Here is a 12,890-nt window from a genome sequence, read left to right as displayed (position 1 = left end):
GATAAAAAGAGAGCTTTTATGATTTTTTTTTTTATATTTTCCTTATGAATTTTGATAGGATGAGTGAAATCATCATTATTATGATGTAAAACTTTATTACTTTTTTTTTTTAATAAAGTAAAATTAACATGACACCTCACAGTCATGACTCCCACTTAAACTCAAACTTCATCTCTACAATTTGACTATTCATCATTTCAATTACTATCAACATATTTAGGAACGTAAATATATCTAATTAAGATATATTCTAATAAAAAAAAGACAAAAATCTATTTGGATTTTAATATTTAACCATGAGTTATAGTTTAATATTATGCACATCAATTATATATATTTAGGAATGTAATTTAAAACTTTTTTAATCGAATAATTCAAACAGAATTAAATTTTTTTTTGTACAATCATGCAAAAGTATGAGTTTGATTACCCACAAATTCATTAGATTATCTTAATTGAATGGTAACAAAATTTCAAACCTCAATATAATGGGCCCATTTGGAAATTGGTATATTCAACATCACGTGTTAAAGATGGGCTCGTGAAGTGCTCAAATTTGAAAATCTACTAATTATATGCACGGGAGACTAAGGCCCGTTTAATTCAAAACATTCCTTTTTCATGATCATTATTCATTAATTACCAAAGTGCAACTCAAACAATAATGTCTTAACTAAAACTGTTTAGTTCAATTTGAATTGGATTATTGGGTTGAGTTCGGGTAAACGTTATTTGCTCACAACAAGAAACATTTTGAATCTCCCTCCTTCGTTTGACATCAAAATCCAACCATTCTCATTACTATTTTCGAGTTTTAAAATAGATGGGTAGCTCATACCCTTTTAAAATATTTTTTTTAAAATTAAACCAACGCTCCATAGTTATGAACTTTCATTTCTGGCTTTCATTCAAAATAGTTCTGGTGGAAATTTCCATCGAAATCGTGACCTTTTATTCTCTTAAATCAACTATTTTTATTAGGTCACTTTGTTAGGGTTATTTTAGAATAAACTAAATTCATCTTTCAAAATAAACATTCCTAATTTTTTAATTTTTTTTTGCCGAATTAACAAATTGAAGCTTTTATGGTATGGTCTTTAAGAATAAACTAGATTCATCTTTCAAAATAAACATGTTGGCCAATTTGGATTTGGAACATTTAAAATTTAAGTGAACGGAGAATTTTAACGATTGATTCATTAAAATTTGGTAGTCAAAATTCTTAATTCGCTGAAATTCGATAGTTAAATTAGTAATATGAATATTTTATTTATTTATAAATGTCACGTAGATAACAAGTTAACGGCGTTTGAAATCATCAAGTCAAAATATCATTTTGTATAACTTTAACAATAACTTTGATTAAAAAAATTAATTAAGTTAACCCAATTTTAAGGGTTGGTCATTTCCAAAAACAAACCAGAAATAATTGGAAGAGAGAATTTGGGATAGAGAATTTTAGAGGTAATGACATGACACAATTTGATTCGCTGAAAAAATAATAAATTTTCTCTCTTTTCCCTCTCCTCCCATTTTATACTTTTTTCATCTAGTGATGTTAGTGACACGTCATTCTTCTCTATTCTCTCCCTTATCACTCCTTAATTTAAACAGTATTCAAATTAATTTCATAATTAGAATTTTTTTTATAGACGACAAAATAATTCTTTTATCTATATAATTTTGTTTGACAAAATTAATTTTGTAATATAAATAGTTTAATAAATTAAATATTTATTTTTATTTCTAATATTTTTATTTTAATATAATAAAAATAAAATATAAGTATATGTTAGTGACATTATAAATATAAGTATATGTTAGTGACATTATAAATATAAGTTAAAATTATATAGGTGAAATTGTGTCTTTTATAAACTATTATTTTGTGAATATGATTATCATAATCATATGACTTTTGAAATTTGTTAAAAAAAAATGAAAATAATTTTTATTTTTATTACGTACAAATGATGCAATTTAATTAGATATATTTTTTTTTTGAGTAAAATTAGACTAAGAAAGTAATTTTTTTTCATAAATTTGTAAATAATGATGTCTAAAAAAATATATTTCTTAGCAAATATTTATCTATACCAATCTTTTAAAAGTAATAACATTATTTTATAGGATTAGTAAAATAAATTATATTTACTTTTGTTTTTATTTGAATTTTTAATTTTAACTCCATCCGTGGTTTTAAGTGTTGAAGGCCAAAATGAGATGAAGACTACAAATACAATCATTTCCATTCTAATTAGGTTGTCTGAAATTATTATTATTATTTTTTAGGTTTTGGATAAATTTGTATTTGATTTGTTTTTTTTAGAATTAATACTTTAAGATTTATTAATCATTTTATCCTTAGATAGATAAAATAAAATATATTAAATAAAATATATTTTAGTATTTTATTAAATAAAATGAGTGATAAATAAAGAGATGGACCACGATTCTATTTGAAACGTTTCCAACGAACTCGTAACATTTTGAATCGACACTTTTCATAAATAGAGTTGAGAAAGTTTTCTTTTTATAACATTACTATCATTCTAATTATTAAATCACTTTTTCATATTTTTATAATAAATATTTTTTAAAAAATAAATTAAAAAAATATATATTATAATAATTTAACTAAATAAATATTTAAATAATCATTATAATTCTCTCTCTACCTCTTTCAAAAGGAAGGTCTACATATCAATCATGGAGTTTGCCACAAATTAATATCCTTTTAATATCCACCTTATATACCTTTTAATTTTCTTCATAATCAAATTATGATTTAATATTAACCCTTTGATCAATACCTATCCAAATCTAACAACCCACTTTATTTAATTTTTCTCTATAAGTTCCGTGAGACATACGGCAACTATTTATAAGTTAGACATTTTTTCCATTATGACAAGTAGTAGTAGGAATCTTCTCCGCTACATCCCCTACCATCCCAATGTTTATTCATATTTTTTTAACTATCAAAAGCCGCCCACATTCTTTTCTTAGCAGCCCAAGACATGGAAAATTATCGCATGTTCTTTCCTCGTACAACAACAACAACAACAACATGGAATCAATTACAATTACCATCGTCTTCATCTTCATCTTCTTTAGGTTACGACTTTGTCCATCCTCCGAGTGGGATATCGATGGATCATGCGAGTGGTATGAATAGCGGGACAGTGTTTAATGATGTTAAAACAAATAATTCAATAGATGCGGTTGGTCCTAGTAGTAATATGAAAGTCGAGGAGAAAAAGAAGATCAAGATGAGGAAGCAGAGGATGGCTTTCGAAACGAGAAGTCAAGTTGATATACTCGATGATGGATATAGGTGGAGGAAATATGGGCAAAAGGCAGTCAAGAACAACAAATTCCCAAGGTTAGTTCAATTATATATATATATGATCATATTAATTTAATTGCTAATACTTAATTTAGGTTTTCATTTTCATTTCATTCTTTATTAAGCAGTAACTATTTAATTCTATCACATCTTTTGTCACAACTTAATTAGAGTCAAAAACAAAACATTAAAATACAAATTAACCATCAAAATCAGTTAGAAATCAAGTTATTAGATTATCTATATTCAAGATTATGGAAAACTTAAGGGTGTTCTAAAACCAGTAATTTCAATGTTCCAATTTGTAAATAGATACAATAAATCTCTCAAAAAGAAGAAACAAATCCCTCCTGCAAATTTCTTGAAACATTCATTTTTCACTCGTTACATATGATGAACATTTCACGAACTTGAGCCAGTGATATTCATTAATATGTTTACTTGTTCATTCATGGAGATTTAATGCTAAAATGAATTGTCTTGTTTCTTATAAGTTTTCACAAAGATGGCTCTATCTACTTCATGTTGAGGCTTGATCTATTATATCCTTTGCCCAAAGAATGTATACCATTTTTTCAAGGATATATAGAAATAGAATCATTTTCACTAATCCTTTTTTGCAAGAAGAATCCAACAAAAACAAATAACTTGAAGTTATGACCTAAATTATCGATATAAATCACGAACATCAATTTCAAAACATCTCAATCAAGCCAAAAAAAAGTCACCACAAAGAAGAAACTAACCAAAAAAATTGTCCAACTTTTATATCAAACCAATATGAGAATTGAAAAATATCATCCGCTTGATACATGACAAAATATAGAGTTTTGATATAATAAAAAATCGATCTATTATGGTCGAATATAAAATCTATTTAAATAACCAAATTAATCTCATCTACACTTGAAATATATTAGTTATAAGGTTATTATCAACTTATTTACATCTTTGATAAGACTAGATGCTTTTGTACTTGATTTTACTTGAACAATTATTTCAAAATTAGTTTAAACATGTCCAATATAAATTATTGGATATAGGCTCGGATATCCAAATAATTATAAAACTGACTATAGAGTTTTAATAGAATATAACCGACGTCAAAGTCCAAATTCAATCCGTAGTAATCCCTACAAGGAACTGCCAATTGAGACACCAAAGTGGGGCATTGTATGGAAATGGCAATCCCTTCTAATGGGAATGGCCATCATGGTTAGAACTTTTGTAGTAATAAATCCTTTGTGAATTTCCTATGTTCTCTTTTAACCCTCTTCACCCATTTCTTTGCGTCTTTTCTTTTTCAAGCCCTCAACTATTTTGTGCCAAAATCATCATTCACTACCTTCCAAGCCAAGAATCGAGAGGAAGACCATGATATCGAACATGCATGTTCTTTCCCCCATCCTATTCGATCGCAACACGACCCCGAAAGAAAACGTGCTAGGAAATGTTTCAAGATTATTTGTTGTTTTTGTTAATTGTATATACATATTTACGTTGTTGGGTTCATGCAGAAACTACTACAAGTGTACACATAAAGGTTGCAACGTGAAGAAACAAGTGCAGAGACAGTCAAAAGATGAAGGAATAGTGATAACTACTTATGAAGGTGTTCATAATCATCCCATAGACAATCCCACTGACAACTTCGAACAAATCTTGCATCAAATGCGCATCTATCCTACCTCCTAGCTACCTTGCTATCTCTTTAAATTAATTATTATTTTATTTACTACTTGCATACATGTAATCATGCATATATCAAAATTTTCATTTAATTTCATCCCCTCATCATCATTTTATTTGTTACCCTTGGTTTTTTTTTTTTATTTCTCTTGTAGTTCAATGTGTTTTTTTTTTCATTTGTATTACAATAATATTAAGAAAATAACATGCTCGGTATAGAGTTTGCATATGAAAAAGAACACGGTGTGGAATATTGTTACATGCAATGGCGGATGTACTTAGCGGGCTACGGTGGGCAGTAGCCCAGTGTGATTTTTTTTTTTTATATATATATATATATAATATCTATTATATACTGGCTAAAATTCTCTAAATATAATATCTTAGATGAAGTTTTGATGAAAGTAAGTGGACATATTGACAACATATTGAATGCCCAAAGTTTAGATGAAGTTCAGAAAAATCGATTACGACTTAAGACGACAATTGAGAGTATTCGATGGCTTAGTTTACAAGCTTGTGCATTTAGAGGTCATGATGAATCTTCATCTTCTAAAAATCGTGGTAATTTTATAGAGATGATAAAACTTATGGGTCGATTGAATGTTAATATTGGTGATATAGTATTAGAAAAAGCTCCAAGAAATGCAACATATACTTCACCAACTATTCAGAAAGAAATTTTGCATATTTTTGCAAATAAAGTAAGGGAAAAAATCCGTGAAGAAATTGGAGATGCGAAGTTCTGTATTTTAGTTGATGAAGCTAAAGATATTTCAAATAAAGAGCAGATGTCAATTATTTTGAGATTTGTTGATTGTTTGGGTATTTTACGAGAGCGTTTCTTTGATATTGTTAATGTTCCAAATACTACTGCTTCAACATTAAAGAAGAGCATATCATATGTTCTTTCTCGACATAATTTGAATGTCACCAATATGAGAGGGCAAGGGTACGACGGTGCTAGTAACATGTCTGGTGCTTGGAATGGACTTCAAGCTCTATTTCTTCGAGAGTGTCCATATGCATATTATATACATTGCTTTGCTCATAGGTTGCAATTAGCATTAGTTGGAGCTTCTACAAAAGAGATTTCTGTTTGGCTATTTTTTTCAAAACTATCCACCATTATTAATCTTATTGGTTGTTCCTCCAAATGGCATTCTGAGTTACATTCTACTCAAACTATTGAAATTGATCGTATGATTACTTCGGGTGAACGGGATACTGGTAAAGGAATGAATCAAATTGGTAATTTACATCGTAGTGGATCAACTCGATGGAGCTCTCATTTTGAATCTATTTGTAGTTTAATTGATATGTTTGGTGCAACTATTTCTGTTCTTGAAAGTATTGTGGAAGAAGGATCGTCTAGTTCTTTACGTGGAGAAGCATGTGGTTGTTTGATAACTTTGAGATCTTTTGAATTTGTTTTCACACTTTATATGATGCAAAAAATTATGGGAATTACAAACCTGCTTTGTCAAGCTTTGCAAAACAAATCTCTTGATATTATAAATGCCATGGATCTAGTATCAACTACTAAAGCACTACTTTTCAATTTTAGAGAAGAAGGATTTGATCATCTCCTAGAATACGTGCAAATGGTTTGCACACAACATGACATTGAAATTCTGGATCTGAATGCTTCATACAAAAGTGCAACAAGACGTTCATGTCAACAAAAAGATTCGTTGACAATTCAACAACACTATCATTTCAATATATTCAATTCAGTGATAGATTTTCAACAAGAAGAGTTGAATTCCAGATTTAGTGATGAGGCAGTAGAGCTCCTTAAACTTAGTTCTGATTTGGACCCTAAAGATAATTTTAAATCATTTAAAGGTGAAGATATTTGCAAATTGGCTGAAAAGTATTATCCAGGAGACTTCAGTGAACAAGAAATGCATTATTTGAGATCCCAACTCCAGCATTATAAAATTGATGTTTCTCGTAATGAGAATTTTCAAAATATGTCTTCCATCATTGAATTGTGTCGCAGATTAGTTGAAACAAATAAGTCATCAAATTATAATTTGATTGATAGATTGATTCGACTTGTTTTGACTTTACCAGTTTCTACTGCCACTACAGAAAGATCATTTTCAGCAATGAAACATGTGAAAACTATTCAACGGAATAAGATGGAAGAAGAGTTTTTAGCCGATACTATGATTATTTATATTGAACGAGAGCTTGTTGAAGATATTGATTCAGATTCTATAATAGATGAATTTTATTCTATAAAAAATAGAAGGTTGCAACTTAAATAATATGTAAAAATTTGTTAAATTTTATATATTTTCTTGTCTTATTTTTACATTTTCAATAATACGAGATAATTTTTATATATATAAATTTGTTATTAAATCGAGTATTTCGTTCATTTCTTAGATCTTTTATATTTATTTTATTTTATTAGGGGTATTTATTAATAAATTTAATTACTAAAAAATTAAAATCAGCCCAGTCAAAAAAAAAATTCTAGATTCGCCCTTGGTTACATGTAACCTTAGTTACACTAATTATACAAGTGATCTTTCGTATGTATCTTTTTACAATTTAACCTAGAAGGATAAGAAATCCATCATCATTATCTGTTGTATACATCGATTATTGATTCCAATGACAGTTATAATTTCCGTAACCATCACTAATGAGGTATTCGTGATCAAATCTAAGACACGTCATGAAAACATTAAAAAATATTATTCACTTTTATCTTCGTATGTAGCGTTGGTTAATTAATGTACATGTGTTATATAAACACTTTATTCATCTTTGAATAAGTTATAAACTGTGTTTCAGGTTATGATTAGAAAGATAGGATGAGATTATAAATAATTGATAAAGTTTTAAGCTTCCAATATTCATGTTTATCAAAATTTGATATATATAGAGAGAGAAAATCTCAAATGGAGTGGTACAAATTTTGTGGTACAAATTTTGTGCATTCAATGTTTTTAGTAGAACACTATATGTATCCCACAAAAGTAAAACAACCCTGGAATGCTACCTTTTTTTTCTTCCTGGTACAAGTAGACACTAATCTCCACTATTGAGGAAAATAATGGTGAAGTTGAAATATAATGAAAATGTTTTTAAAATTATTTGAAAATCTTGACCTCCAACATTTTGTACTAATTTTTCAAAGGGATATTTTAGCACTGGTTCTTGTATTTTTTTTCTAGCTTGAGAATTTTTGTTGTAGTTGTTATAGTCAACTTGATTGAACTAATTAATTTGGAATGATTTTCTATTATTATGGTTTGGATTTATTTTCCTGATCATTAAAATTTGTTTTTAACGGTGAATTAATGAAAAATATTGGTTAATATAAAATGATCTATTAGAAACATTGTTTTTTTTTCTAAGAATTTTACTTTTTAATTAATTATTTTGAGCACTTACATATATATTAAGATTGGAATGTAAAGATAATTGATACAAGTTTGACTGTCCAAATTTCTTGACTAAGAATTTGATTAATTAATTTATTAATGTTATTTCGATTGATTTATATTTTGTATTTTACTAAGTAATTAAATGTGGCACATAAAACTTCACTTTTATTTTTAATCCTAGCAAATAATATTACTAAGAGATATTCAAGTATTTGTTTATTGTGTTTTTTTAGGAAAATTCTTATTTAATAAAAAAAAATTGGATTTTTAATTGATTACATTATTTTAATATTTTTATTTAAAGTTTAAATTTTATAAAAATTAAATAAATATATTTTGATATTTTAATGACTAAAAAAAATAGTTCTTGATAAAATATATATATATATATAAAATATATATATATATATATATATATATATATATATATATATAACGAAACTCCTAGAAAGGAAGGAGAAGACAAATTTGAATTTGATATGCTTTTATAATTTTCTAATGGCATAATTTAATCCAAACATTAAAGAAAATGACATAAATAACTAATCCACAATAAATTTCAACGCAGTTTACTTGTCACATAACTTTTTGAATCATTCCATTTAATGTAGTCATAAAACCTTAATGAGTACAAATTTAAATATAAATTTAATAATTATCAAATATAATCAAAATGGTCAAATTCGGACATTCAATTAAAATTTCAAAATCTTTTTCTACTTCAAAATTTAAAACTCCTTATTGTTAAATTTATACTAAATAAAGTTTTCAAACAACGTTAATTTATTTTTCACGTTATACTTTTAAATAAATAAAAGATTTATGTCATTAATTTAACTATTGAATTTCAGCGAATTAAGATTCTTGACAATCAATTATTTAAAATTCGATTGTCAAAATCTTAAATTCTTTGAATATTATTAGTTTGAAACTGTTAAAAAAAATTATTTTATATAATTTTAAAAATAAATGGTTCAAAATCGTAAAATTTAAAGAAAAAGTATAAAATCACAAAGGAGAATCACAATTTTAATAGAAGAGGATGGAAATAGAATCTATAAACTTAAATTGGGTGAAAAAATTAAAATTACTCTCATAAAAATAAATGTTTCAATTCTTACCTAGTTATATTTACATAATATAATTACATATATTTACATATAATTTAGTTATAAAATGTTTTATAATTAATTTCTTAATAATTAAAAATAAGCTCATTAATCTTGATATTACAAGTGTTTATTTAATTATTTTTGTTTAATAATATAATTTTTCAAAAATAAAATAAAATTCGGCCATAGCAAAAATCCTATTAAAAGTATAATATGCAAAATGAAATTCCTATTTTATTCTTATTTTTTAATGAAAATTCCTAGTTGGGAAATCTACGTGATTTGTTTAACATTTGCTCGGACAACTCAAAATTATTTAACAATATTTTAAATCATAAAATATGTATTAAACATCAAGAAATGTCAAATATAACAAGGAAATTGTATAACTTTTAGTACAAATAATAAATATTAAAAAACACTATAAGCAAAGATAAATTCTAATAGAAATAAATAAGAAAGGTATTCAATACTTTATAAAATGTTTAAAAACATAAAATAAGATTCCTAACATACAGAGAAATTCTTGAACTCTAAGAATACTTTTTACAAATAAGAACTTTTGACCATATTTGATTTTTTTTTTTTTTTTTGAATGAAGCTTACTAGTTGTATTAAAATACTAGAGAACAAGAAGCATTTATGGACAAAATTTTTTAATAATGAAAAACGATTAAGAATTTTGTAATATTCCTTTTGATATTCTAAAAATTAAGTATGTCTTGATGATGTATCTCGAAGAATGATCAAGTTTGAATAAAATTATATGGGATGAATAAATCAATATATCAATCATACATTAATTTTAAGTAAAATAATTGTCAGCAATAAAACATTAGCATTAGAGAACAGAGCATATTAGGTTAAAAAAACTCTCTTCGCAACTATATGAAATCTTCAAATGTCCTCAATCACAAGATAAAGTTATAAATAAAAAACAGATCTTTGCCAATTCTCAAGAATTATCATCATTTGAACAAACTGATGATTTCCAAAAGAAAATAATAAAAATAAAGTAGCATTTGATAACAAAGAACAATAACCAAGACAAAACCAAATCCTCAACTTATTGGTAATTAGACAACTAATGTCACTATCAATTGAATTCCATAAGATCCAGCCATAGTATATCCCAAATATGAACTTATGATTATTAGCAAAATGTGTTAATTGCTTATCTCAACTCTATATACAACACGACGCTCAAAATCGAACTAAATGGAACATAAAAATCTCACATGTTCATGATCAGATAGATCCCCACACTGCTACTGCTTCTGCTTAGTGTTTGTCTTCCTTTGGAGCAGATTCTTTTCCAGACAATTCTTTAGCTTTCTTTTCCATTTCCCTAAGCATCATTCATCCAGAAATTTAACTTCCAAACAATACATTATAAGAATTACTTACTAGCATATATAAAATTTCCATAGGGCAGAATTTGAAATTAAAATTTTCAGTTCCAATCAATGATGTTCAAACATTCATTCATCGCCATGTGAATCAAGATGTCAAGTTGTCAACTAATTTTAATCAATAAATAGTTTTAAAGCTTGAAAGTACACGAGGTTTACAAGGAAAGTTTAAACAGAGAATTGAGTGGGCTTGTATGTCATGGCATTCCTGTTCGCTTGATTTTGCAGATTTAGAAAATTGTATAAATTGCATTACAGGGATAATTTTGGGCAGTTCTTTGCGGATTTTAGGAATGGTCACAGTATTTGATTACGTCACGGCCACCTATATCTAATTCAAGAGAAATCATAGTTTTGTTACATGTGTTCAAAAGGCTGAAGTTTTGAGAATCATCTCAACAAAAGAAATGACTGTGGTGGTGAATAATTGATGATACTGATTAGATATGAATATATGATGGATGAACAAAATCTAGTAATGTATTGCTAAATTCCTCAAAGAGTGTGGCATTGTCCAGCAGTACACCATGGCAGAATCTCTTTGTGAACATTTTTCAAGATTAGGCCTTATAGGCTAAATCAAAAGATATTGGAGTAAAGAAGTGTTAATTTCTATTTTGTTGGATATTATGAAAGATTCAGGGTTTACCTTGAAAAGAAAAGAAAAGAAAAGAAAAAGGGAGTGTCTAATGGATGCTCGAGTTTGTACAAGTTCGAATATAACATACACAGTTGAGATGTTGGGAAGATACTTAAACAATCATAGAATGTATCACTCTAATGAAGGTAAAAGGTTCATGTGCTAATTGCAAAAACCAAAACATTACATGCTCACATATAAAGAATTGAATCAGTTATAGCTGTTTTGGAAGAGATTTTAGCAGACACTCATAACTTCTTCCACCGTAGCAGTACAATTTGCAGGATTAACTAGACATGTATTTTAAACAATGAGATCGTATATGTGTTAACTAGCAAAAGAACAATGAGACTGTATAAATAGCATATTCTCCTATGTAATCCTAATAATGAAACTAAAAACCTAATGGGTTATTGATAATGGTTTGAAAAATCTAAACCAATGTGTCTTCACATAAACCACTTCGATTAACTTTGGATTCAGCTAAATTTCAGTATATAACAGAAATTTAATAAAGTTTAGGCTTCTGTTTGAACATGAAGTAGCACAAGAGTACCATTCAAAAGTGCGGCTGTATCAATAAGTACCATTCATGAGGTAAAGAAAGTAACAAGGATGAAAAGAAAGAATCGGAATGAAGAACGTGGATAGCAACAGCATGCTTACTTGGAGGCGGTTGCAGATTCTTCTTCGAGCCAATGACGAATGTGGCGAACGTTTCTCCGGAAAACAGTTGCCGACTGTTTCACATCGCTTCGCAAAAGAAGAACGACAGCACTTACTCCGGCTACCGTCAGAATGAAGTTCGTCAGCCCCATCGTGGTGGATCGTCGTCTTCCTTGAGTTAAAGCTAGCTAAATCTCTCAATTATAAAATTTTGCCTAGGGTTTGGACTTTGTACAGGATCTTCTAGAGAGACAATAAAAATGAAACAGAAATAAAAATGAAGATTCCCTCTCTTTCCTTTTTTTTTTTTTTTTTTTCAGATTTTGTTTTTTTTCAGAATTTTTCTGGTCCATTGGGCTCGGATAAAGGGCTTAAGTCCGAATTTATCTTTTCATTCAATTTTCATGTTCGTTTCATTTCCAAAATTCGTACGAATAAAGAGTCAATTCAGAAAAATCTAGTTTAGTTATAAATTAAAGAAACTCAAGAAGAAAATCAGATTAAACTCACAAGTTAACTCCAAGAATTCGGATAATCAATAACATCTTTAATATGTATTAATATTAAATATGAATGTGATGAACAAATTAAAAGCAAAATTTAAAAAATGGGAAA

General features: G+C 27.3%; 3 protein-coding genes across 3 annotated transcripts; 2 read left to right on the top strand and 1 right to left on the bottom strand.

The window, feature by feature from the left end:
- Nucleotides 1–3,005: 3,005 nt before the first annotated feature.
- LOC124921767 (probable WRKY transcription factor 75) lies at nucleotides 3,006–5,136 on the top strand. The gene is made up of 2 exons (XM_047462468.1): nucleotides 3,006–3,385; nucleotides 4,867–5,136. The coding sequence occupies exons 1-2, from the start codon at nucleotides 3,021–3,023 to the stop codon at nucleotides 5,042–5,044; spliced, it is 543 nt and encodes a 180-aa protein (XP_047318424.1). The 5' UTR covers nucleotides 3,006–3,020; the 3' UTR covers nucleotides 5,045–5,136.
- Nucleotides 5,137–5,303: 167 nt separating this feature from the next.
- Nucleotides 5,304–7,860, top strand: LOC124929797 (zinc finger MYM-type protein 1-like). The gene is made up of 3 exons (XM_047470190.1): nucleotides 5,304–5,346; nucleotides 5,426–6,994; nucleotides 7,850–7,860. The coding sequence occupies exons 1-3, from the start codon at nucleotides 5,304–5,306 to the stop codon at nucleotides 7,858–7,860; spliced, it is 1,623 nt and encodes a 540-aa protein (XP_047326146.1).
- Nucleotides 7,861–10,604: 2,744 nt separating this feature from the next.
- LOC124921600 lies at nucleotides 10,605–12,523 on the bottom strand. The gene is made up of 2 exons (XM_047462275.1): nucleotides 12,276–12,523; nucleotides 10,605–10,905 (listed from the first exon to the last, which is right to left on the bottom strand). The coding sequence occupies exons 1-2, from the start codon at nucleotides 12,425–12,427 to the stop codon at nucleotides 10,839–10,841; spliced, it is 219 nt and encodes a 72-aa protein (XP_047318231.1). The 5' UTR covers nucleotides 12,428–12,523; the 3' UTR covers nucleotides 10,605–10,838.
- Nucleotides 12,524–12,890: the final 367 nt, after the last annotated feature.

The sequence above is a fragment of the Impatiens glandulifera genome, chromosome 1 (assembly GCF_907164915.1).
Source record: "Impatiens glandulifera chromosome 1, dImpGla2.1, whole genome shotgun sequence".
NCBI lineage: Eukaryota > Viridiplantae > Streptophyta > Magnoliopsida > Ericales > Balsaminaceae > Impatiens > Impatiens glandulifera.
This window is presented reverse-complemented; position numbering and strand designations above follow the sequence as displayed.